The 24984-nt window shown below is 34.7% G+C and overlaps 5 protein-coding genes across 13 annotated transcripts; 3 read left to right on the top strand and 2 right to left on the bottom strand.

Moving 5' to 3' along the window:
• Positions 1–22: 22 nt before the first annotated feature.
• Positions 23–3471, top strand: CI51 (51 kDa subunit of complex I). Of its 2 annotated transcripts, none has more exons than XM_020683467.3 (3): positions 23–221; positions 871–2342; positions 2545–2814. In XM_020683467.3, the coding sequence occupies exons 1-2, from the start codon at positions 219–221 to the stop codon at positions 2326–2328; spliced, it is 1461 nt and encodes a 486-aa protein (XP_020539126.1). In that variant the 5' UTR covers positions 23–218; the 3' UTR covers positions 2329–2342; positions 2545–2814. The 2 variants fall into 2 exon arrangements, with proteins under 2 accessions (XP_020539126.1, XP_012085644.1); XM_012230254.4 differs by lacking the exon at positions 2545–2814 and adding an exon at positions 3179–3471 and having other exon boundaries at positions 26–221.
• A 2734-nt stretch (positions 3472–6205) lies between these two features.
• Positions 6206–11418, bottom strand: GONST3 (golgi nucleotide sugar transporter 3). 2 transcript variants are annotated; one of them, XM_012230256.4, is made up of 2 exons: positions 11111–11418; positions 6206–7558 (listed from the first exon to the last, which is right to left on the bottom strand). In XM_012230256.4, the coding sequence occupies exon 2, from the start codon at positions 7542–7544 to the stop codon at positions 6414–6416; it is 1131 nt and encodes a 376-aa protein (XP_012085646.1). In that variant the 5' UTR covers positions 7545–7558; positions 11111–11418; the 3' UTR covers positions 6206–6413. The 2 variants fall into 2 exon arrangements, with proteins under 2 accessions (XP_012085646.1, XP_012085645.1); XM_012230255.4 differs by lacking the exon at positions 11111–11418 and adding an exon at positions 8728–8886.
• A 66-nt stretch (positions 11419–11484) lies between these two features.
• LOC105644786 (uncharacterized) lies at positions 11485–18471 on the top strand. Of its 2 annotated transcripts, XM_012230259.4 has the most exons (10): positions 11485–11646; positions 11756–11808; positions 12501–13269; positions 13730–14955; positions 15160–15421; positions 15532–15738; positions 16367–16540; positions 17243–17437; positions 17539–17652; positions 17835–18471. In XM_012230259.4, exons 3-10 carry the CDS (start codon positions 12592–12594, stop codon positions 18165–18167), a joined length of 3189 nt encoding a protein of 1062 aa, XP_012085649.1. In that variant the 5' UTR covers positions 11485–11646; positions 11756–11808; positions 12501–12591; the 3' UTR covers positions 18168–18471. The 2 variants fall into 2 exon arrangements, with proteins under 2 accessions (XP_012085649.1, XP_012085650.1); XM_012230260.4 differs by lacking the exons at positions 11485–11646; positions 11756–11808 and adding an exon at positions 11858–11996.
• A 98-nt stretch (positions 18472–18569) lies between these two features.
• Positions 18570–21759, bottom strand: LOC105644788 (OVARIAN TUMOR DOMAIN-containing deubiquitinating enzyme 4). Of its 6 annotated transcripts, none has more exons than XM_020683584.3 (6): positions 21607–21747; positions 21043–21164; positions 20407–20447; positions 20088–20186; positions 19530–19694; positions 18570–18794 (listed from the first exon to the last, which is right to left on the bottom strand). In XM_020683584.3, the coding sequence occupies exons 1-6, from the start codon at positions 21662–21664 to the stop codon at positions 18779–18781; spliced, it is 501 nt and encodes a 166-aa protein (XP_020539243.1). In that variant the 5' UTR covers positions 21665–21747; the 3' UTR covers positions 18570–18778. The 6 variants fall into 6 exon arrangements, with proteins under 6 accessions (XP_020539243.1, XP_020539242.1, XP_020539241.1 ...); XM_020683583.3 differs by lacking the exon at positions 18570–18794 and adding an exon at positions 18841–19370 and having other exon boundaries at positions 21637–21759; XM_020683582.2 differs by lacking the exon at positions 18570–18794 and adding an exon at positions 18841–19370.
• A 515-nt stretch (positions 21760–22274) lies between these two features.
• Positions 22275–24340, top strand: LOC105645001 (hypothetical protein). The gene is made up of 2 exons (XM_020683576.3): positions 22275–22423; positions 22796–24340. Exon 2 carries the CDS (start codon positions 22817–22819, stop codon positions 23900–23902), a length of 1086 nt encoding a protein of 361 aa, XP_020539235.1. The 5' UTR covers positions 22275–22423; positions 22796–22816; the 3' UTR covers positions 23903–24340.
• The last annotated feature ends 644 nt before the right edge of the window (positions 24341–24984 follow it).

Genomic DNA, 24984 nt, shown 5'->3' with positions numbered 1-24984 from the left:
GTGATATCTCTACGTGTTAACCATGATCATCACAAGAAAGGCCCTTATGTAATCAATGTTAGAAAATCACAACCGTTCATTTTGCATAATCCAGGTCCAGGGAGTAGGGAATTCCATAGTCCATTCCCCACATTCTCAATTCATTTTCTTCTCCGTTTGCCTATCTCGATTTCGCTGAATCGCGGACTCGGAAAAGCTAATCCGTGACATTTCGCGCTATGGTATGCTATTACTCATTCCCTCTCTGTTTCTGCTTCACTGTCCTAGGGTTTTTGCAATTTCATTTCAATCCAAGTATTTTCTCTGTTTAGATCCACTTCAGTAATTTATTTGCCCTTTTAGGCTCAAGCTGTCAATCATTTTCGCAGGCTAAGCTTTTGTAGCTGAATTAAGATCAAAGCTGTAATTTGTTTGTTTATGTTCTGTGTTATGGTAATGCCTATTAATAATTTAGGGTACTTAGGAAGGAGGTATGAGTTTCGAGTTTTTTCTTTTTCTTTTTTGTTTTAGAAGAGAGTTTCTATTGTTTAACTTAGATGAATGATAGCTATGCCTCTTAGTAATGTTTTTTAGGCTTTTAGTGGGTGGAACTTTCTGAATTTGTATTCTAAATAGAAATTATCTTACTGTTATATTTCAATCTCATTCTCATTGTTAAACTAATATATCATTTTTGGCAACGCTTAGCATTTCTGATTTTGCTTATTATCTTGTGTCCTGGTCCTTGTTTTTATTTCATTGGGGGAAAAAACTTTTTTTTTTTTTTTTTTTAAATATTTTGAGTTTTGGAGAAATAGATTAAAGCTTGTATTCTAAATGTTTTAAAATTTATTTTTGGAGCATTTTTATTGATATATAATCTTTTTCTAGGCACCCATTAGGGGCATTCTTTCCTTGCAAAGAGCTGCTATGATTCGGCGTCATAGTGATAGGCTGGACATAGGATTTAGATCATTGAGCACCCAAGCTGCAACAAATGCTGGCAGTCCACAGCCTCCCCCACCTCCCCCACCTCCGGAGAAAACCCATTTTGGTGGCTTGAAAGACGAGGATAGGATTTTTACCAACTTGTATGGGTTGCATGACCCTTTTCTCAAAGGTGCCATGAAACGGGGTGACTGGTATAGAACAAAGGACTTGGTACTTAAGGGCACTGATTGGATTGTTAATGAAGTCAAGAAATCTGGCCTCCGTGGACGTGGTGGTGCTGGTTTCCCCTCTGGTCTCAAATGGTCATTTATGCCAAAAGTATCTGATGGCCGCCCTTCCTATCTTGTGGTCAATGCTGATGAAAGTGAACCTGGAACTTGTAAAGACAGGGAAATTATGCGCCATGATCCACACAAGCTGTTAGAGGGCTGCTTAATTGCTGGTGTGGGAATGAGAGCCAGTGCTGCTTATATCTACATTAGGGGTGAATATGTTAATGAACGTAGGAACCTGGAAAGAGCAAGAAAAGAAGCTTATGAAGCCGGGTTGTTAGGAAAGAATGCATGTGGATCTGGATATGATTTTGATGTTCACATCCACTATGGTGCTGGTGCTTATATTTGTGGCGAAGAGACTGCTCTTTTGGAAAGTCTAGAAGGAAAACAAGGAAAACCAAGGCTGAAGCCTCCATTCCCAGCTAATGCAGGGTTGTATGGCTGTCCCACTACTGTCACAAATGTGGAAACAGTGGCTGTTTCTCCCACCATTTTGAGGCGTGGGCCAGAATGGTTTGCTAGTTTTGGCAGGAAGAACAATTCTGGGACAAAATTGTTTTGTGTCTCAGGTCATGTGAATAAGCCTTGCACAGTTGAAGAGGAGATGAGCATACCTCTGAAAGAGTTAATAGATAGGCACTGTGGAGGTGTTCGGGGTGGATGGGACAATCTACTTGCAGTAATACCAGGGGGTTCTTCTGTCCCATTACTTCCCAAGCACATATGTGACGATGTGCTAATGGATTACGATGCTCTCAAGGCTGTCCAGTCAGGACTGGGGACTGCAGCTGTGATTGTGATGGATAAATCTACTGATGTTGTGGATGCAATTGCAAGGCTGTCTTACTTCTACAAGCATGAGAGTTGTGGCCAGTGCACACCATGCCGGGAGGGTACTGGGTGGCTTTGGATGATCATGGAAAGATTGAAAGTTGGAAATGCAAAGCTGGAAGAGATAGATATGCTTCAAGAGGTCACAAAGCAGATTGAAGGACATACTATCTGTGCGTTGGGTGATGCTGCAGCTTGGCCGGTGCAGGGACTCATAAGGCATTTTAGGCCAGAACTTGAAAGAAGGATTAAGGAGCGTGCGGAGAGGGAGTTGTTGGAGGCTGCTGCATAAGATTTTCTATACAGGTTCCCTTTGTCTTATACTTCTAATTTCTGAAGTAGAATTCAAATAGGGTATTGCATTATGAATATCTCTGGGCTAGGGTCATTATTGTCATGAAATTTGTATGTTCTTGATAGATGCTTGTAAACTATTGCTTATGGGTTGTGAGGTTAGCTTAAATTGTTCTGATTAGATACTTATTTTGCCTGCATGATTGATGTGCAGGATCAGTACTGCCTTGTAAAATGCCTCGTGTTAATCTGTTTAGCAAGAATATTAGGTGACCATCTTTCCAGCATTGAAGAAGAAAGAGAAACAGGGATACTGTGTGGTCTAGGCTTTAATTAAAGTGCCTTAATTGTTATACCATGGACCCTTGTCAATTTTCCTTTTAGTGGGACGTGGTAACGGTGGGAGCAACTACCTTCTTACACAATCTACTTTAGATTTGTCTTTTGTTTAGTAGAGATTAACGAGATGCTTATTTTCAATCAATGTAGTGGCTCCTTTGTAGATTAAGCTCTTTTTTCATTGTGGTGAAGGATGGTAGTTGTATAAGCCTCTAAATAATTTTTAAAAAAATTGAATGCTACCCCAACATTAAATTATTAGTAGACACCATTGCATATTTAGGATCAAAGTGCTTCATGAAAAACTATTTACAAACCTTCATGAAGTTTTTAAGGAGATGTCAAACTCAAATGTAAGGATATTAGTATATTTATGATGTTTTCTACTTAAGCCTACTTAATCTGGCAAGTAAAACATCCAAAGACCCTGGATAGTTCAGACAACAGTAAACTTTTAATTTTAAAAATTTTCTGGATGAGCAATGAATGGTCTGCTTTCTTTTATGCAGGGAATGGTGGCGATGTTGGACATTGTGGAATAATTGAAGAACTACTGCTTAGTTTGGCTGTTGGTTGACTCTTGCATCATATTCTATTAGCTCTCTCTTGTTTGTTTTAAAGCTGTATCAAATATGAGTTTGAAAGCCTCAGAGAAATAATTATTTTGTCTGAGAATTAATGATTTCTTGTTAGTTCATGCATTTTAACATTTTCCCCGGCAGATTTTGAAAGGGAGAAATGGAAAAACATTGTTAATAATATCCCTATTCACTCAATCATAAGATGAACAAGTTTTTAGTTTTGTGATGAATTTATATATATTTATAGGTCGATGTTCTCTCCTTCATATTATCTTCTTGGGATGGTAATTCCAAATTGTGATCGGGTCATTTAAGCATGGATTTGAGTGAGTTCGAGCTAGACCGCAACTAATCTAAAACTAATCTTTTGCCTTCATAGGATGTGGTGTGGTTTATATCGGGAGATTCCTGGCTGATTTGCTTCTGAGCATTTGTTTGTATGTCTAGTGTTGCTGCTGGCGAGTGAGCAAACTATAGTTTCAAAAAGCTAAATTTTCTAACTTTTTTCAAACTATGGCGGAGTATTGTACAGTAACATAGTTTTTAAACTAGCTTTTAAAAATTAAAATAGCGTAAAGTTAATTCATATAACGTTTAACTTTTAGCATTTTATGAAAAACTATTTAAATAATTAACAGCTAAATGTTACTAAAACAATTAACAACTATCAAAACAATTAATTTTACTAAATATATTTTAAAGCGATTGATAAACAATTAATTTTATCGAATAAATTCTAAAGCGATTGATTTTTGAAAGAAATGCGGCTTGCCTAGATAATTTCCATTTCCTCAATGTGTTAGCATAACCACAGCAAAGAAAATGAATCCATACTTAACTCACGAATCTAGACTTAACTCTCTCCAAAAGCTAGAGCTAGGTCAAAGACGGGAAGTTTGTCCAAATCGTGTGTGTATATATCTCTTAGACTTCCTTATCCCCAAACGGACTGAATTGGGTGTTATAAGTAACTCTGGATCTGATTCTAATTGTGTTATTATGAGTCCATGATATTCTATCGTTGGACTTGAAAAGGCAGCACATTTGTGGCTCTGTCGTCGAACGCCCGCCTATTATGTCAACAAGAAGTTGGGGGAGAGTGTTATTGGCTATTCTAGTGATAACAGTCTATTTAACTACCATAGATTCATAATATCATTAAAAACATTAAATTTAAAAATTAGAGTACAGATAATTTTTTATTTTTAACTTAGAGCGTACAGATTTTTTGCCTTCTTAACAAAATGCACTTTCCAAAAATGATTAAGATGATTTACCACCTTAACTAACTTACTATCTCGTTGAAAATAGATTTTTTATTTTTAACATAATGTCTTGTTTGCATTTCGCAGGAAGAATATAATAACAAATCAAAACATGGAAAAAATGTTATTGACAGATAATATGGAAAAAACATAAACTTTTAACTTTCTTTTTTTTGGTATGACAAACGAAAAATGTTACTGACACATCAATATGTTTTGGTGACATCAAAATTGATTGATAAAAAACATAAACTTTGAAATTTTTTTTATTTTATCAATAAACCGACGGTAGCGATTTTTGTACAGAAACTATTATAAAAAATTAAATTTAGTGTACAATTGATAAAATTAAAAGAACTAATAGAAAAAAAATGTTAAAATTGGATTTTTTTTTTAATCGTTAGGCTTTATGTTTAATGCAAAATTGCTAAAATGTTTCTTTTTTTTAAGGGTGAAGATAAGTATTAATTTACTAAATAGAGGCAATAAAAATTAATAGAAATAAAGAGAAAATGGGTCGTTAGTATTACCAAATTATTAATGGGAATGCAAAATTAAAATATAAATAAAGGAATGAAAAAGAAATAAAAATTTTGTAATTCAAAAAAAAATAAATACATTATTGATATTTATATGCAACAACAAGTTGAACCCTACTCAAATTCTAGCTCTTTAACCTTTCAAAAAAAAAAAGAAATTTTCTAGCTCTTAAAAAAGAATCCTAACAGAAAATTTTCCAAAGCGCCTTTGCTTATCTATTGAATAAGCTAAAGAAATATTTTTCTTCTTCTTCATCATCATCATCCTAAAGTAAAATCCAGAAGACAATTCTAAAAAGCCAGAGAGGTTAGTCTTTACACTTTTCTTAAATTCTGAAATTTAGTCGTAGCCTTTTAGGGTGTATATAGTTGCTGTTTCAGAAGGTTGAGCGTTAGTATAATACATATATCAATGGATCAATTTACCCTATGAATGGTCTCTTATAAATTCCATTTGTTTTTATAGGAAAAAACAAACTAATCCATGGCCAGAGGAACCTTATGCTGTGTCAATGGTGATGATAGTAGCAGAATTGGAGAATGGGGCAGCCAAGGAGACATGAACCTATACAAAAGAAAATTTTCTTCTACAATTGATCAACCGATGAAGATTAACAGTATTTCTTCAGATGTATTTTTCGGCACTGATGATATGAGTGATATGAAAGAAATTAAGCATAAGGAAGAAATATTGGAGTCTTATAGAAGGGAAAGAGCAATGAAGAATGTGAGAAGAAAGAAGAGTTGGTCTGCAATCAAAAACTGTTTCGAGTTTCTGAAGAGTATAGGCAGATTTAAATGCTTTAGCTAAATTGTACTCGGTAGTCTCTGTCAGCTGCAGAGAAATATATGAAATCATTGATTTAAGTTCATTAACAATTGTTGTTAGTGTATTTCATCTGCTATGATTGTTAAGTTTCGAAAACAATACTTTTCAATTTCATCAGTTGCAAAGCCAATCAAAAAGTCCTTCCCTAGAAATCCATCTATCCTGGATGATAGATAGCCTTATTTTTGGATGTATCTATCTTCTTCTTTTCAGAATTTTATTTCCCAGATGGAAACCAGAAGAGACCTGTTTCAAGGAATTTAAAGAATGGCCATTGACCAATTCCCCTTCTATAATTTAACAGGCAAAAATTCATATTGGATAACAAGAAAAATGCCCAATTGGGCTCTGCTTCATTAATAAATTTTTCGATTCGCAAGAATATAACTCCAAAAACATTGCTGCTGCGACTATATGTAACTGTCTGGTTTTCTAGGTCTATAAACATTTGTAGAAGAGGATGCGCGAGCAAAGCAATTATCACCAAAATTCTGTTCAAGCACAGGCTACCAAAATTTGACTTTGAAATCTCATTTTTCCTGGCCAGATTCAGTAACTTGTTTCTCATCCCTGTGGCTTTCTATCTTGCTTTGCATTTCTAGTAATAGTTCCTGTTGTTCTTCTTCAGGCTCTCCTGCTTTTACTTCTGGCACAGACTTGGGCTTGCTCGTGGACTGTTGATACAAAATACCACCTAGCATGCAAATGAGAAGCCCTATGGTTCCAATGAATGATGAATGTTTATCCCAAATTACGAGATTGATAACTACTGTCAAAAGCTTGTTCACTACACCAAGAACAGTGAATCCTGTCGCTGAAATTGCCTTCCGGCAAGAAAACCCAAAGAAAGAGATGGATAAACCAAATAAGCACGATAATCCAACAGGCAAAACAACATCAAAAGTGTGCCAATCTGACTCATCAGAGATTTCATGCTTTATCTTCTTCAGTTCACCCATTATAAGCAGTTCCAAGGGAAAGAGTAGAAGGGCCTCGAGATTGTTGTACAACACAAGACCCCAGGTATTTAAACCTATAGTCATCACAACGTGCTTAATGTAAACAAAATCTACAGTCATGCTTATTAAATAAGCTAAAGCCCAACTGTAAGCTATAATCGTAAATTGGTAATCTGTCAGAACATAAAGCACACTTCCACCAAAAATGGTGGCAAGTGATAACCATGTCTTCAATGCTGGCCATGGCTGGTGTAGAAACAGGGTTTCTCCAACCGCAACAAATATGGGGACTACAGAACGGAAGACAATGAAAGTATCAACATTGGCATGGAGTAAAAGCTCACTGTTGGTAAAGAGTGAAAGGTAGAACATGATAGCTGCAGGTAGGAAACGCCACATGGTTAGACGGTCAAGTGGGTCATGTTCCAAGATTCTGAACAACCCACATACATAAACACCTGCAGCACTAGTAAAATACTGTAGAGCAGTAAGAGCTCCAGGATAAGGGAACTTCATGACAGCCCACTTGTTGATGATAGAAAGAAGAGATGCTGAAATGCAATATCCAGCAGCTATACCATAGATAGATGTTTGATGGAGTAGGGTACTGTACCAAGTTGCCTGAATTTCATTGGCAGGAGATGAGGCTCCTGAACCTTTTTGGTTCTCCCCAACTTTAGGAGCCTCCACATGATCAGACATCTGATAGAAACGGCCTAGCAGGGAGAAAAATCAAGCAGTTAGTTAAAAACCTTTTTTTTTTTTTTATGGGAAAAAACCATGATTGACTGGCGTGCAGCCAATGAAAAGAGATCATAATAGTGGGTCTACTAAAACACACTAGAGAACCCACAAGTTTTTCCTATAAACATTCAGAAAGTTTAGAGTCCACTTGAAGGCCACCTGTTGACTACAAAAAATAAAGAAAACCTTTTTTTGTTCTTGGTATTATGGCCAGCAAATATAAGGAAATGGAATTGCCCAACAAGCTCTGGATTTGATTTGCCCTTCAAATCCCATTTACTACTTTAGAAAATGTTTAGCAAATTTGTCTTTATACTGAAATACAAGGATTTCTATATGCAATTCATTATACATTCTCAATCTTTTAATCACACCCATCAGCAAAACAAAAGATGATTGAATTGAGAAACAGTTAAAAGCCACCTAAGGCAAGAGAGTCAACAAAATGCTTCACAGCTGGGTACAAATCCAACTCCAGATTCAATTTCTTCATAAACAAGAGCTAACTTGACAGAATGACATAACTGCAATTAACTTTTACCACACTTAATCATATTCTTCCCAAATTTATCATATAGATAAACCAAATACCAATGAAGCAACTTTCCACTTGATAAACAACTGACATTCACCTTAATTTGATTTTACAGTTTGCCAATCTCCAACCACTCAAACTTCTGTTCAACAAAAAAAAGAAAAGGGTATCCACACATTATACTACTACACTAAGTTAAATTCAACCACCTTCCTTGTCTAATTATTTCAGTGTTGACTAAATCACTATCAAAACCAACTCTTGCAATACTTTATTTCATCTAGTTACTTATCAAGATTTCCTAATTTCCACCTCTTTTTAAGTACGTCATTATTTCACTTAATTCAGATTCTCAAAGCAAATGATATATTATATAATAAAATCGTCATCTAATTAAAAATTATGAGACTGACGATAGCTAATTGAACTCAGATTCATGGGGGTTTACTAAATTGAAAATTAAGAGGAAATTTTCCTCTCAACTTCCATTACCATATTTTCTCGGCAAACAAACAGAATGCAGAACAAAGAACAAAAAAAAAAAAAAAGATTCGATCTTTAGAATGAAAGAAGGGAAAGGAAAAGAGAACAGGAGAGAAAACTGACTCTGGATCTTGCGATAGTGTGCTTTGTCCCGAGCTTCTCTGGCAACGAATCGACAAATATGAAATGACGTCGTTTATATGTAGTTTAGACTCTTGCGATTACCGATTTTAGTAAAAGACATTGTGATATGGGGAATTCAAGAAGTAATTAGGACGGTGGACAATGAGTAAACTGAATTAGAAATAATTGCAATTATAATAATATTAACTGATTTATATTTTATATTTTCAATATCTTAAATAAGTAAAAACACTCTCAAATTTACTACTTGGCAATTACACTTTATTACTAATTTTCTATTAATTATGTCATAAAATGAAACTTGGAGATTAACTGCACAAAATCATTAAAACGGGATATAATATGCAAAGTTCACTATATTTATACACTCTAAAATAAATATATTTTTATAGTCTAAATATTAATTAATTAATTTTTTTAATCTCTCCTTTTTGGAATAAAATGAAAATTATTTAAAAAAATAAGTTTACAATGCTTTTCTTTAAAATATCATGTATTATGTTAAATGTTTAATGATATTATATATTTGAAAAAATAAATTTTTTTGTTATTAAAATTTTAAAATTGATTTTTTTAGTTTTTTTTTTTTTTGAGAGAGTTGCATTGTTTTATGTAATGATTTAATTTAATACACATAAATTATACAAAAAAAACAAAATTTTAGAAACTTGAGTTAAAATCACATTAAAATAAATAATTACACTTAATTAGTAACACAGACTGAGCATGTGAAAATGACTCTTGGATTTGATGACTAAGTCTCAAACCGGATTAGACTTCCCTTAATAATAGCGTCCGAATACCAGTGGTTTACAAAAAAAAAAAAATTACACATGTTATAAAAGTTGAAATATTTTAAATATATAATTGTCCATGCCATTAAAATAAGAGTGACCATTGGTTGACTTAGCAATTTATTTCAAATAATTAAATATAACCAAAATTTATTTCATATACGGAAATTATATCATTATCTAGTAATCAAAAAATATTTATATTAGTGACATTCGACCATATCCCGAGGAGTATTATAAGATACAGAAACATGCTCTACACTTCACGCATTGTTGCTATTGTTTCTTCAAACTTTCACACGTTCATCTCATTTCAAGTGTCATTTTAGAAAAGTAATGAAATATTAATTTTTTTTTTTATAATATTACCCTTATTTCTTGGTATCTCCACTAAATAAATATTAACTATTTAAAAATTAATAAAAAGGATATTTGAGCTAATCACAATTAATTTTTTTCCAAAAAGAAGATTTAAATAATGTCCATTGTTATGCTCCCACTTATAGGTACCCGAAATGTCTTTGAGCACATGGGATCTTTTGACTTTGTAATGCAATTAAATCAATTATACATAGCAAGCAAAATTAATCCAAGTTGACAATCGCCTTCAACAAAAATTTTCAATAAAAATATTTTTTTTCTCTCTTCAATTCAAATTGATGGGGACCCTTTGATTCCTAACCTAATTGTTTACTTTGTTCAAGATTGAGTAGTTAATATGGGTTATTAATTATTATCCATTTAAAACTTTTGATGGGGTAAAGGCATTTAGCTTAATTTTGATTATGCAATGTTCTGAGAATCAGATCGGTCATTAAACCGATAAAGGTAAGAGTTCATTGAACTGGAAGGTTAGACCGAGTTCAATACAATTCAACTAAATTTTTTATATATAATATTTTAAAATATAATTAAAAACATAAGATTTATAAATGCTAAATAACTTTATAAAAAAGGTTAAAAAAGACTAATAACATTCAGCATCCAATCAAACTCAATCATTCAAATACTGAAACTATAATTCTATAATATTATTCACCATCCAATTCAACTAAACACTACAATTCCTATTCTCCCTCGTTAAAGGTTCAAACTTTTACTGATAATCAGACAATGCTAGAACAGATCAGTGAAGATGGTTCTCCTTTTTTTCTAAATGTAATTTTTTTTTCAAGTTTAGCTATATTCATTAACTATTTTTATAAAAACTGAACCTAGTAAAGGAATGTCATCCCACTGTCCAAACCAAATTCACAATAATCTAAAATAAACCAACATTTTGATAGATAATATGTGCATCTCAAGTGCCATCAAAAACCACAACCGAACGCCAATAACCTATACAGACATTTTCACAAACACCTACAAGACACAAGAACATCCCACAGTCCCATTCCCTTCAAGCTTTCTCTTTCGTTCTGAACTTTTGAACTAAGCTAATACAAATATTTCCATTATGTTGTAATTACTAATTATAGCAGAAACGTGCAAGAAATTACAACAAAACTTACAAAGGCTTCCAATAATGACATACAAAGCAATTCAATAAGATGAATTAGAAAGCTAACCTGAGAAACTTGATAAATGAATATGGAAATCAGTCTATCTATGACCTATATGGATAACCCCTGGTTCATAAGATGTAGAGATGGCCTTTAGAGAAGAAGAATCAGATCTTAGATTGGAGATTTTCTATGTGCTTTGAAGAAAAAACGAGCAAGAAGTTTTCGTAAAATTTTCTTTAATTTCTTTTTAAGTTGATTTATAATTAAACTGTACCAAATACTTGAACCGGTTCTCCGGTTTTTATCCGGTTCGAAGCGGTTTATAACCTTCCCGATTAAACCGATTAAACAATTGAGGAAGACTGAAAAAGAATCTTCGCGTTGAAAAATCCGGGAAGACTGAAAAACTTGATACAACGCGGTTTTTGGCTGGTTATAGTTTGGTTTAGATATGCGTCCTTACTTTTCCAATTGTTGCGATCCTTCTTCTTCGTTTTTCCGTTTCAAGGATTTCATACACAACTTTCCCATTTGTCATTAACAAAACTAAAAATATTGAAACCAAATTGCAAAAGAAATCCCAACTCAGCTCCTGCTACGTATATACTCTCTCCCTCTCTCTCTCTAAAACATAAAAGAACGATTTATTACCATCTTTATTCTTAGCTTTAGCTTCTCATTCTTTTTTGTCTTGCCTTTTACTTACAGACACAGTCTTTTCTTTCTCGATTCCTTTCCAGCTCTCAGCTACTTTTCTTGAGGTAACCCACTTGAGTAAATTCGAATTTGATTTGACAAAAGTGCAGTGTTTGCACTTTACTTTCTTGGATAATAATTGCAGCATTGCATTGGTTTAGGGAGCTTTTCTAATGGGGTTGTGGTGTTTTTTTCTGTTTTCTGTGTTTAAATTGGTTTTGTCTGGATCTGATAGTTATAATGCTTTGATGAAGTAAGTTGCTATGTCTCTTTCTGTACTTCTCTTCTTGGATTCTCGCTTGTGATGCTTACTCTTCAGTGTGCTATGAGTCTTGTTTTGATCTTTCATATGAATTGATTGCCTTTTTTACCTTGAGAAAACCATGATCAAATCAATTGAAGTGGTGTATTTATTTATTTATTTCACCTTTTGACTCTTTCTCTAATATAAATGGATTGAGTTGAGAGTTCTTTTTCCTTATTGTTAGTTTCATTTATGGCCGTCCTCTTCAAGTATATAAAAATATTTATGGTCTAAGGTTAGGTTTGCTCAATTTTCTTTTATTTAAAGCTATTCAGTGCATTAAAGGACTGAGTCATGCTAAAAAATATTGCTAGCAATTTAAATGTGAAGACCTGCCCACGTTGTTCTCTGTACCTTTCTTTGTTTTGTAAACGGAGTTTACTCTTTTTCTCTCTATTTTTGTTAATTCAACTTAACACTACTTATGCAGATTTTAATTTTTTTCGTTTGCAGATCTTTCTTACTTCTAATTTTGTAAGGTGATCACTAGCCGCATTGCAATTTGATAGGACCTCCAAGAGAAAAACCAGGATTCTCATAAAAAATGGTTCTTGGGCTAAGATCAAAGAACCGAAAAGGTACTTCAATGCAAGTTGATTACCTGATTTACATACAAGAAATCAAGCCTTGGCCTCCGTTGCAGTCTTTGAAATCTATAGAATCTGTATTGCTTCAGTGGGAGAATGGTGATCAGAATTCTGGTTCTTTCACTTCCAGTGTTGAAAATGGGAAAGTTGAATTCAGCGAGTCTTTCAGGCTTCCCGTTACTTTTTATAGGGAAGCATCCAGAAAAGGCGCTGAAAGTGACAGTTTCCAGAAGAATTACCTAGAGTTAAGCTTGTATGAACCTCGAAAGGACAAGGCAATGAAAAGTCAACTATTGGGATCAGCAGTTATAAACCTTGCAGATTACGGGATTATCAAAGATGCCACAACCATAAGCACTCCGATTAACTTCAAGAAGAGTTCTAAGAGTGCAGTACAATCAGTTCTTTATATTAATATCCAACCATTTGATGTTGATAAGAGCTTGTCCAAAGAAGTGTCACTGGATGGAAGTGAATCTGTCTCAGAAGTGACAAATGAAGGGAATGACGAGGAAACTGAGATTGCCTCGTTCACTGATGATGATGTTGATGACAATGTTTCCTCACATTCATCAAGGACTGTTTCCTCTTTGGCCTTGGGGTCTAGTAGAGGTTCACCAGGTCAAGATGAAAAGGTAGACCTTTTTGATTTTAGTAATTCCTTGCTTGATCCCCTCTCCGATGAATTGCTTTTAATGTTGACGATTATGCAGATGTGACCAGCAAATTTAGGATCTTTTCTGTTTGTACCACAAATCAAACTGGATTGAGAACTCCAGTTTAAGGATTTCACTTTTATGACTTCAATTCAACATTGAATTTTGTGACATGTACACTAATAGAAGTATTCAAAACTATGCCTTATAATTCAAATTCAATTGCCTAAACTCCTTGCAACCAAAGCTTTGAAATTTTAATATTCGGTTCTGCAGCTTTTGGTGTTATTGATTAATATTGTTTTTTATTTTTTGGCATATCTGTGAAGTATGTTTCCTTGCCGTAGAGCTATATGATACTGCATGCAGCAATAATTGCCTGCATGAGGATTTTCTACTAATTTGTAGATTGCAATATTGATCTGCTGTTGAACTGCAGCATTTACAAGGATCAACAAATGGTGACACAAGTAGGGTCATTTGGAAGCCTACTTTGCCCTCAGGTGTGCCTTCTCTGAAAGCAGGGGAGAATTCCACAGTTGAAGCTACTAAACAAATGAATGGAGCTTCATCCAACCCATCATCAATTGGTTTATTGTCCAATTTGCAGAACCCTGCAAATGCTCTTGTGGGCAAAGTTGTGTTCTCAAATGATTATATTCAGGTGGGTAAAAACTCAAACAGTGTAGGTCTTGAAGTGTCTCAAACCATTCAAGAGGCTGATATAAATGGTTGGAAAGATGACAAAAGTGGACTGGAGGTGGATGCAACTAATAGTTTACATGTTAATCTTATGGAAGATAAACAAAAAATGAAGCAGCAAGACAATGGCCAGGAGGAGGAGTTTATGGTGGAAAAGAAAAATACTTTAGAGGAAGAACAGTTAGTTGCTAAATTACCTCAAGAAGCTATGAGAAGGCAACTCAAATTAAGAAGTAACACCCTTGCATCCAACAAGATAGCAAATGGAGTGCAGGGGAATACACGCAGAGATAGACTAAAGCATCTGAAGTCTGTTCAGTTACAGTTTAATGAAGCTGAAAGTGATGAGCCCTTCAGCAATATCCAGTTCACGGAGAAGAAAAGGCAAATTGATAATCTTGAAAATGTTCATAAAGATGATTTGAATTATATACAAAGTGAAAGACTAAAACCAACAAATAAACATTCTGATTACCAAGACCACTTGATATCTGAAGTTGAAATGCCTGAGAAAGAGTCAAATGAATCTGCTGCTGAGGAGGTTCACCTTTACTCGGCTTTTGTCAAGCATGACAACTCTACAAACAAGCTCCAACAAATGGGAAAGGAAAAGGGAAACCAAAATGACGATTCTGGAGACATTCATAAAGTAGGTGAATTTACACCAGGTGATAGAGACCAAACAGAAAATAGTTCTTCTGGGAACAAAGTTGAATTGGAGTCCAAAGTCGAAATGCTTGAGGAAGAGTTGATGGAAGCTGCTGCTCTTGAGGCTGGTCTTTACTCCATTGTAGCTGAGCATGGGAGTTCTACAAACAAAGTCCATGCTCCAGCTAGGCGCCTTTCCAGGTTCTATCTTCATGCTTGCAAGGCAAGGTCACAGGCTAAGAGGGCCAGTGCAGCTAGAGCTATCATCTCAGGATTTGTTTTGGTTTCTAAAGCATGTGGAAATGATGTTCCAAGGTATGCCGGTTTTATCTAGCCCTATGAATTGAGCCTGTTAAGTTTTAGCAGATTCTAATACTAACTAATGTGGACGATGCCAATCCTGGTTTGTCAAATTAAAAACAGACAAGTCAGGAATCGTGACATTGAAACTTTGTTCCATGGTGTATGCAAGGACACCTTGTGGACTAACTAATTGAATATTTTATCTCCTTTAATCAGGTTAACTTTCTGGTTGTCAAATTCAATTATGCTGAGAGCAATTGTAAGTCAGGTTGTTGAGAAATTGCAACTTGCAGCAGCACCATCTGTCAATAAAAGTGACAGTCAACAGGGCAGGCATGAGTCCAAACCTAATGAAGGTGAGGAAACAAATGAAACCTGTAGTTCTGATGAATGGGAGGAACCTCGAACATTTATAGAAGCTTTGGAAAGAATTGAAGCTTGGATCTTCTTGCGAATTGTTGAGTCAGTTTGGTGGCAGGTCAGATCCTACTTCCTTTATGGTTTATGCAGCAAACTTTCTTAGTTCTGACAATTTTAGAATTAAATATTGAAATGTTCTCATGTTGGTTTCTGCTTCATGCACTCCAGACTCTGACTCCACATATGCAGTCCACAGTGGTGAAAGGCTCAAGCTCAAAGAAAACCCATGCTAGGAAATACGGATTGGGTGACCAAGAACAGGGGCATTTTGCTATTGATCTATGGGAAAAGGCCTTCAAGGATGCATGTGAAAGGCTTTGTCCTATTCGAGCTGGGGGGCATGAATGTGGTTGCTTGCCTGTGCTGGCTAGATTGGTATGTTTTTAATACTTCAATTTCCTTCAACACCATGCTCTACTCTTGGTGCTCTTGTTCATGGGTTGGACATGCAACCCATGTCCATATCCCTACGTTGGAGGCTCCATGTCCTAGGGAGTAGGGAACCCCTTTATTCTTCTAAACATCTCCACCATATGTTTGCTATCATGCTTTCTAGACTAGGTTGAATTAGGAATATGGCCTAGGTAAGTTTATGTGTTGAAGGATCTAGATTAACAGTATTGTGTTGAATGGGTAGGAACTGATGCTTGCTATGAACCATGCTGCTGTCCTAAAATTTCACTTTTCATTTCTCTTGCTTTTAGGTGAATGCAGTTTTCCACAAGATTGGTAATTTTTCTGTGTTCAAAGAATGCCTCACATTTGCACTAACTTCTTTCATATCTTTATTTTTAGTTTATTTCCTACAAGAACGATGGTCCCTTTCTTACACAGAGAGGTGCACTATTAATCCATTTCCTATAAGAAAAGATTGCTTACTGATCTAATGTTCCCTTATAGAAAAAGATGACATATTGGTCTATTTTCTGCTAGAAAAGCTTGCTGGTTGATGTTTCCCCATAGGAAATGCAGTATATTAATATATTTCCAGTTCTGTTTCTAGGTAATGGAGCAGTTGGTGCATAGATTAGATGTCGCCATGTTCAATGCCATTCTTCGTGAATCAGCAGATGAGATGCCAACTGATCCTGTTTCTGACCCCATTAGTGATCCAAAGGTCCTCCCAATACCGGCTGGAAAATCTAGCTTTGGAGCTGGCGCACAACTGAAAAATGCTGTGAGTAACATGCACCAAATTCCCTCTACCTGTGTGCATTTATTGACCTAGCTTCCCTGTCAAAAATCCCATCTGCCTAGAAGTCCAGAAAACATTTTCAAGAAATTCATTGCTGAGAAATTTGTCAAATGAACTAATTGTGCAGAGTAGATATTGATTATTGCTTATATCAGTGAGGGAGTCTCTTGAATATGCTTTTTGTGCTTATGGCCCTTCAAGGAGGATTGATCAAATGGTTGTTGTGATGATCTTTTAGCCAATTTCTGATGGACCCTTTTAGATAATGTGCTGTAGAAATCTGAAGGAACTGGAATCAAAAATATGAAAAACAATAAGATGCCTGCTAACGTTATACTTTACAATATATACTCCTTTCTAAGTTGATCTGGGATCACTTTTATAAGCTATGTTATGTTTCTTAGCTTTTAATACTGTTTAGGGCTTATGAATTAATTCAGAAGTCATTAACAAATCTATCCCAAGGCCATAAAATACAAAAATAAAAAACAAAATAAAGAAAAGGAAAGAAAATAAAGGAGAAGAAAAAGGAAAAGGAGATGAAATTGGTCCAAATATGTCGTTGAACTGCTAACTTAATTCTCTATTGTGGTGATAAAAGTATTTTATCTGTGTAAATGATGAATAGATTGGCTGTCTTGTTTTCCCTTGATCTAAGGATCTTCAATGTCATCATGCCTACAGGTAGGAAACTGGTCCAGATGGCTCACAGATTTATTCGGCATTGATGATAGTGACTCTCTAGGAGATATAAATGAACTTGGAAGTAACAGTCAAGAATGTGAGAGTTCATTCAAGGCTTTTCACCTCCTTCGAGCATTGAGTGATCTCATGATGCTTCCATTTGAAATGCTTGCAGATAGTTCAACAAGAAAAGAGGTAAGAGTACCCCCACTCAGACACATGAATGTAGATATATTTGATTCTCTGGTTTACTCTCCCCATGATGACATGTCCCTGTTTAAATTTGATTATTGAAGGTATGCCCTATATTTGGGGCACGGATTATCGAGAGAGTTCTTAATAATTTTGTCCCAGATGAATTCAACCCAGAGCCTATCCCAGAGGCAATTTTCGAGTCGTTGGATTCTGAGGTTAGTCCATTCTGCTGACAATTATCTGCTCCTGTATTTGGTAAACTTTTCTGCACTCCATTTTGATCACATGGGACTGCAAATTATTTGGTCAACTTGATGGATCATTTTTCATCATTGACTAGTGCAAGCAACAGCGATATTCAAGAAATTTTTTGTGACATTCTTTTCTCTTGATTTAGGACCTTGCTGAGGATGGGAAGGAGTCTATCACAAGCTTTCCATGCATTGCCAGTCCTACAATCTATTCGCCGCCTTCTGCAGCTTTGCTAACAAACATTATTGGGGAGGTGGAAACTCACACTCTGCAGAGGTGTGGATCAGCACTGCTCCGAAAATCGTATACTAGTGATGATGAGCTTGATGAATTGGATTCACCCATGACTTCTATCATTATTGACAACTCCAGAAATTCCCCCGTTCCAACAGTATCAAATTGGGCCCCAAAAGGTAATGGGGGCCGGAAAGTTGTGAGATATCAACTTCTCCGGCAAGTATGGAAGGATGGTGAATAACCTTTCATTTGCCACCCACCTCTCTCTCTCTTCCCTGCTACGTCATGTATGTATATATAAACATGTATTTTTTGTCGGCTGTTTTAAATCATTAATATTCGGAGCTGTAAATTTTGATTCCATATGAGCAGAAACAGAAAGGCATGCGTATACGGTTTCTATGCGATGTAGAGTTCTCATTCTTGTGGTGCTTCTAGTTGACAGTTGAATGGGAATAGGCCTTTATTGGGGCAAATGAAGTTTTATAAACAATGTATATTATTTATACCTTATTAATAATACTAATGCTTTGAAGATTCTGTAACCTTGAATTTAATTACAATGTTGAAAGCTGTTAAAAAAGGTATAGAGCAAGATAGATGATATATATATGGTTGGATTCAAGAATTCAGCCCTACCAGATCTTGAAAGAAGATCAAATTTGTCAATTTTCTAATAATTTGAAGTTTCTTCATGTTAAGGGTAATTATACATTGCCATCCCATCTAGTCAGTCGACTTGAACAATTCAAATCTACAACAGGAATAATTTAAATCTTCAGATACCAAACCAGAGATTTCACAGTGTAAAGGATTACAATTTATTATCATAAGAGCAATGAATTAATTTCTTCATCTTTTCTTGAATCTGACAAGAAACCAAAGAAACAGTTGCATTAGAGGCTATGATAATCTAAAAAATAACCAGAATCAGTAATTTATTGCATTGATCAGGAGATACACATAAAGTAGTCATCTAGTTTAGCTAATGGTGTATCCTGGAACTGCATTTCATATGGGTCACACAAGAACCTGTTATGACAAGGTGTAGGCAAAACAAAAACTTGTTGATGGGAATGCCGCAAGCGCACGGTGTCATAAACAAGCAATAAAGAGCGAGCAGAGTATCGTTTCCACGAGGAGTTGACTTTGAATAAATTGTGATTTTAATCATCTAGACTAATGATGTTTACATGGAATAAAAGACTCAACCACAATGTAAATATAATGCAGAAATTAAAAGAGATTAATCCAAGATATAAAAGCCTCCTGAATTTGAGTTCACCTCATCAGCTCACTATGCATTGCATTCCACATCTAAGCTAAGCTAATAACCATTAACTAGTCATCTAAGCTTAGCTAGCCCAAACACTATTAGTGCACCAAAAATCAAATCGGTTCCTTTTCTTTTTTCAACCTCAACTTGGTGTGCAATATCAAGTATCTGCGTCGCAAATGCATATGACATCAATTTTTGAAATACAGCAATACAGATAAGCAAACGGTATTGACAACTCGACAGGTGAGATAAGTAGCAAGTCATTACTTGCCCAAAAACACACACAAAAGTAAAAGGAGAAGAAGAGGAAGCAAGTGATCTTACTGCTTGGATTGTGCAACAGCAATCTGACTTCGCAATGCATCATAGTGCCCATACCCATGATACAGGACACAGATTGGATTTTCCTTGCCATACTCTTGGCCATATTCAGCTATAATTTTGAGACTTCCAGAACTTCTGTCCCGCATGTATACTGTTATTGGCATCCTATAAATGGAAAATAGAGTAATCATATGAAAATAAGAATATTTTGATGTGTTTATAAGTACTCGTATGATGTCAGAAAATTAGACATATATTGGTCAACATAAGATCATAAGAAACTAAAATCACTCGTTATTCTTCATATCTCATTAGAGTTTTGAAAAAGACCAACATGGAAAATCCTATATATCCAAATTTACTATACCAAATTAACTTCAACTTCCAATCTCAGATATCATATTTGCAGTGAGCAGCAGAACAGTGTCCATATAGATAAAATACAGATGACCCTTTAATCCAGCAAAAAATATTTGCACTTGCATAAAATATGAAATGTGAAAACAGATATACAGTGAAAGCTACACAATTTGAAATAGCAGAAAAAGGGCAACATACTTTAGAACGTGTGAGGACATTAGAAGTTCAGGCTCGCCTCCCCAAACATGTGGCTGTCTCATCTGCCCAACATATGTGTCAAAATCATCCTCAAGAAACCTGCCAAATGCAAAAATTGCTTGCTGGAAAATGCTTAGCTAGATAGTCATAGGAATCAATTGACTGATAAATAAACCTAAACTAAATTGCTAAACTCCTCAACTAATTTGTGCATAAACGAAGCTGTCCCTAAACCTATTAGTTGATGCTTTTACAATGTCATCATATAATGACACCAAAAGAGAAGGAAAAAAGAACAAGGATGCTCAAGCAAACTTACCATTCAGTATCCCTGCGCCTCTTAATAAATTCATCTGCTACCTATGCAAACCATTTGACTTTTCAGTAAAACAAAACACTAAAAGCTGAAACAACAAAAAGAAAACACATGTAGACAGGTATGTATTATTGTTCCAAAATGAGACACATGGAATCTAGGCCAAACAATAGGGAATATCTTGACCGCCCTAAACCCATCCATCCAAATCAAAAACCCTCCTTATCGTAAGTTGTTGGCATGCGTAATTGAATTCAGGACTGGAACCGTCTCAGGTACTTGGGCTCAATTTGGTGTCACAAGCCTATGGTTGGATTCATAAATAAATAAACATTTAGCATACTAATTCTGTTTAGATGTGTAAGAACCAAAAGAAAGTAATTGACTGGAAATCTTATATATGCATAGAGAACAGGAAATGATAAGCAGAGCAGAAAGTTTAAATATGACTTCTGCTCTCTTAACTCAGTATAAATTGCAATGAGTTGATGAATATATACATGTTTATGCTCAATAGCTGGCATAAATGACACTAGATTCATCAATTCGGACGAAAGACAAATAAAGCTAAATAAATTTGAAAAATTCCAAAATAAAGTTGCAATCTTCAACTTCTAAAAAACTAGGTGTATTTTGTACTTTGGCTCGAAGGTCATCCGCAAGTTCTTTCTCAAGGCTCTCACTTGGAGATGGCTTCCCTGCCCTAAGACAAGCTCCATGGACCACAGACCGGAACAAACACCTTCCATCTCCAGGTATCCCTGCACCAACCGAACGTAATAACACGCCGATCCAATTCATTAAAACAAACCCAAAAAACCTAACACAACAGTAAATCCTATTCAGCAGCATAGCATCTTCAAAGTGGAATTCAAATAATAATCCCACGAAACTCGAGCAAAAAAAGAAATGAATAAATATATAAAATTGAAGTTAAAAGAGAACCTAAGCCATAATCCATATCAATTAGCAAGCTTTTCCTTACAAAAGAGTAAAATGAATTAACAAACCCAGTAACAATAAATCAACAGAAAAAGAAAGCTAAAAGAAATGAAAAAGAAAGTATATACGGCAAGTAAAGGATGGAACAGAAAACAATCATAAGCAAAGCATCAATTTTAAATAAACCCAGAAATCCGTTTCGTCTTCTTTTGAGTAAAAACACAAACTTTGACATTGTCAACTTAATCAGAAAGCACATACAAATCTTTTGAAATTGAACTGAGTCGTTACCAAGCGCAGTTGAGTCTGATTTGCCCATTTTTTGGAACAGAAAAACACCACATCCAATAAAGTAGCTATTTCACCATTTCCATTTTATTCGACAAATGAAAGGGAGAAGAATGTTACCTGAGAGAGAGAGATTGACAACGTGAGCTGGTTGGAGTATGATAGCGAGAATCTGAGAATCGGAATTTGATGCTTTTATGCCTTTTTCATGATCTCTGTTGGCATGGAGGAAATGAGAGAAGAGAATAAGCCGTGAACGTGACTTAACGTAACTACATTTTTATGTAACTTCTGAAGTACCTACATGTTATAGAAGAAAGAAGAACCAGATTTGATCAACGGTTGTGGATTAATTTTCACATTTCACAACTTAACATTAAGTCGCTAGTACACTAGTTTAAAAATAACCATATTAACTGCCACCGATGCCATCGTAAATTTAATTAATTGATTTTCATTATATTATTACAAAGTGAGATGTAAATTGAAATCTGATAAAATATTTTGTTGTTATACAATGTTTTTAGTTTTAATTTATTTTTTTACAATTACCATAAAGTGCCAAGTTGAGAGACAAGATAAAATTATTTATAATTTGCTAAAATTTATGTCAATTATGAAAAGGCACTTTTCACGTTAAAAATCAAGAACAGAAAAAGAAATATCCTCTCTGTATATTTTATTTTTTTGATTATTACTAATAATGTTATGAGTTTTCCAGCAGATATTGAAATTCATGAGATTTCAAAAATCCGTGAAGAAATTTTCTTTGCAATAAGGATTTAGGGAGGTAAGTGACAACTTAATCTAGGTTTAATTAGATACAAATCAAAGATTATTCCATGTTGATCCTTCTTCTTTGTTTGGTACCACCCTATTGAGATTGGAAAAATATTTGCCAAGGTTCTTGAAAAAAGAAAATTCATGGTTTTTCCAAGAAAGTAATGGGTTTTCTAATTCCCAAGTTATTACCTGACAGACATATAGGATTTTGACTTTGAAATATTTCAGCTGCGATCGCATTATATTATTACATTATGTTTCATTACGATGTACCAAACATATTCAAGAATGTGCATTTTTCTTTTATTATAATGAAATTGCTGAAAGAAATTACAGCTATTTGGTGGTGTTTTTGTGATATTTGATTTTAATTCCTCAGGATTCAACAGCAACTACCAGAATGAGTTGCAGACGCCCGCCATTGCATACCTGTGCAATTTCTTTAATGGAAATAGCTGATAAAGCCTATTCAAAAGCCCAGAATTTAAATGGAGCATCTAATTCAATAACAAAGATGATTGCAAGGTTAGCCTTATTAGCTTCTCCTTATGTGTATGCATTGGAATATCAACTCTTAGTAATATTCTCCTTCTTGGATAATTGGATTTTCGCCTTTGAATCTGCGGTTGAGGCCATTTTTCCTCCATCAAAATACGCATTCAACAAGATTGATGATCTTGTCAAGGTTGCAGAAATCCTGCCAGGAAAGGTTGATGAAGCTGTGGACAAGTTTCCAATGATGATTCATCAATTTCCTTTTCTGGATTTGACCTTGATTCGTGTCATTTCTTGCTTGAATTTCTTTATATCTATATTGAGAGAATGGAGATCAGGAAATGCCAAGGAAAAAGAGATTCCTGTTGATATAAACTGTAATGAATCAGAAACTGTTCAAGAGGAGGCATTTCAGGGAATAGAATCCGAGAACCTTGATGATGGTATTCCTGAAATTAAGCAAGATTTAGGTTCAGCACAAAATGCTGGTGGAATAATTTGTCAAACATATAAAGATGCATTAAAGAAGGGAGGAGAACATCATATTAGAGATGAAAGAGAGAGCTCATCTAAATATATACTAGAGGAACGAGCTGAGGAAGAAGAAAAAAGGGATATAGATGAAGGACAGTCGACATACAAGAATGCACTAGAGAAGGAAGCGAAGGAAGAAAATGGGAATAAGGATAAAGAAGGGATGACATACAGCAATGTATTAGAAAACGAAGGGAAGAAAGAAGAAAATGAGGGTAAGGACAAAGGAAGGACAACAAGAAAGAAAGGAAAGAGAAGGAATGGTGGAAAAGAGAGAAGAGAATTTGATGTTAGGAAGGAAGAGAATGGGGATGGAGGGAAAAAGAAGAACATAGAAAAGAAAAAAGATGTTGTGAAAATGGAAATCGAGGAAGGAAGAACAAAGAAGAAGATAGAAAAGAAAGAAGATAGTGCTAAAGAGATTAAAAACACAAAGGAAAGCAAGGCAAATATATAGGATACTGGAGGAAGAAAAGAGACCATAGAAAAGCAAGAAGAGAGTGCAGATAAGTAGACTGAAAAAACAAGCTCGAGTATGGAAGAAAGTGGGTAAAATGGGATAGAAATTCTGATAAAACGGAGGAAAAGTCTAGCAAGGGTCATCGGATTTTAGAGTTACTTGAATCTACTTGGCCTATTAAACCCAGAAATAGAGAACAAAGCTCCTTCTAACGCAGAGCTGTCATATAAATGGTGAATGAAAGCAGCTTGTGACAGTCTTGTATTTCATACAACATCTTGGCCTAACATGGTTGAAGAATTTGTAGATAGTTTAGTATAATTATCCAATGTAAAAAATGTTGAAAGCTAGGTTCTGAACATTAATATATCATATATATATATATAAGCCTCATTGCCTGCAGATGTTTTTTTTTTCTGAGATAAGTGCTCAAGTAGCGATATGATATTTCTAATCTAATATAAACAGATATATACCGAGTTTGAATCTTTGTTTGGTGCCACTCATGTGTTGGATTGTGTTCTTGGACTTAATATGTGCAGAAAGTTTGAATTGTTACGAGTTTTACAAGAAAAAGGATCCCTCTTTCATATTTACATGTCGGTGTCATTTATCCATCGACACTATATGCCTCTATTTCCCAGAAATACCATTATAATTTGCCATTTGTTCATTACAAGTCAACAGAAAGTCTAGAGTTTCAATAGATAAAAAAAGACTTTGATGTTCCAATTCAAATCTCCCCAGCGCACATGATTATATGGAAATTACTAATTAGATTACAATCTCTCAAATTTTTTTTATTAATTTAATTTCAAGATTATGGAATTGCTCAAGTTATTATACTCTATTAGCAATAAATTTTAACCTTTCATTTGCTTATATACTTCATTTTTCTCAAAATATAAGCCGTTTTAAGATTGTTATTTTATTCCAAAAATATGATTCGTTTTGAATATTATAGGGAATAATAAATGATGTTTTACTAATATTATGCTTACTTAATATCAGATAAAATAATTATTTTTACAAGTTACCTTGGTTTTGAGATAAAGAATAATTTGTTAAAATTATACTTG

This window comes from Jatropha curcas, chromosome 3, assembly GCF_041381405.1.
Source record: "Jatropha curcas cultivar XTBG-Jc1 chromosome 3, XTBG_Jcur_1.0, whole genome shotgun sequence".
Taxonomy (NCBI): domain Eukaryota; kingdom Viridiplantae; phylum Streptophyta; class Magnoliopsida; order Malpighiales; family Euphorbiaceae; genus Jatropha; species Jatropha curcas.
The sequence above is the reverse complement of the archived record's forward strand: the minus strand, read 5'-3'. Positions and strand labels throughout refer to the sequence as shown.

What these genes read in the sequence shown, in the direction of transcription:
- GONST3 (XM_012230256.4), bottom strand. Translation starts at nt 7,544, where the DNA reads ATGTCTGATCATGTGGAGGCTCCTAAAGTTGGGGAGAACCAAAAAGGT.
- LOC105644786 (XM_012230259.4), top strand. Translation starts at nt 12,592, where the DNA reads ATGGTTCTTGGGCTAAGATCAAAGAACCGAAAAGGTACTTCAATGCAA. An exon ending in TGCCTGTGCTGGCTAGATTG is followed by an intron (nt 15,739 to 16,366) that starts GTATGTTTTTAA and finishes TTCTGTTTCTAG; the next exon opens with GTAATGGAGCAGTTGGTGCA. An exon ending in ATAGTTCAACAAGAAAAGAG is followed by an intron (nt 17,438 to 17,538) that starts GTAAGAGTACCC and finishes TGATTATTGAAG; the next exon opens with GTATGCCCTATATTTGGGGC.
- LOC105644788 (XM_020683582.2), bottom strand. Translation starts at nt 21,664, where the DNA reads ATGGGCAAATCAGACTCAACTGCGCTTGGTAACGACTCAGTTCAATTT. An exon ending in AGGCGCAGGGATACTGAATG is followed by an intron (nt 20,187 to 20,406) that starts GTAAGTTTGCTT and finishes TGCATTTGGCAG; the next exon opens with GTTTCTTGAGGATGATTTTG. An exon ending in ATGTCCTCACACGTTCTAAA is followed by an intron (nt 19,695 to 20,087) that starts GTATGTTGCCCT and finishes TTCCATTTATAG; the next exon opens with GATGCCAATAACAGTATACA.
- LOC105645001 (XM_020683576.3), top strand. Translation starts at nt 22,817, where the DNA reads ATGAGTTGCAGACGCCCGCCATTGCATACCTGTGCAATTTCTTTAATG.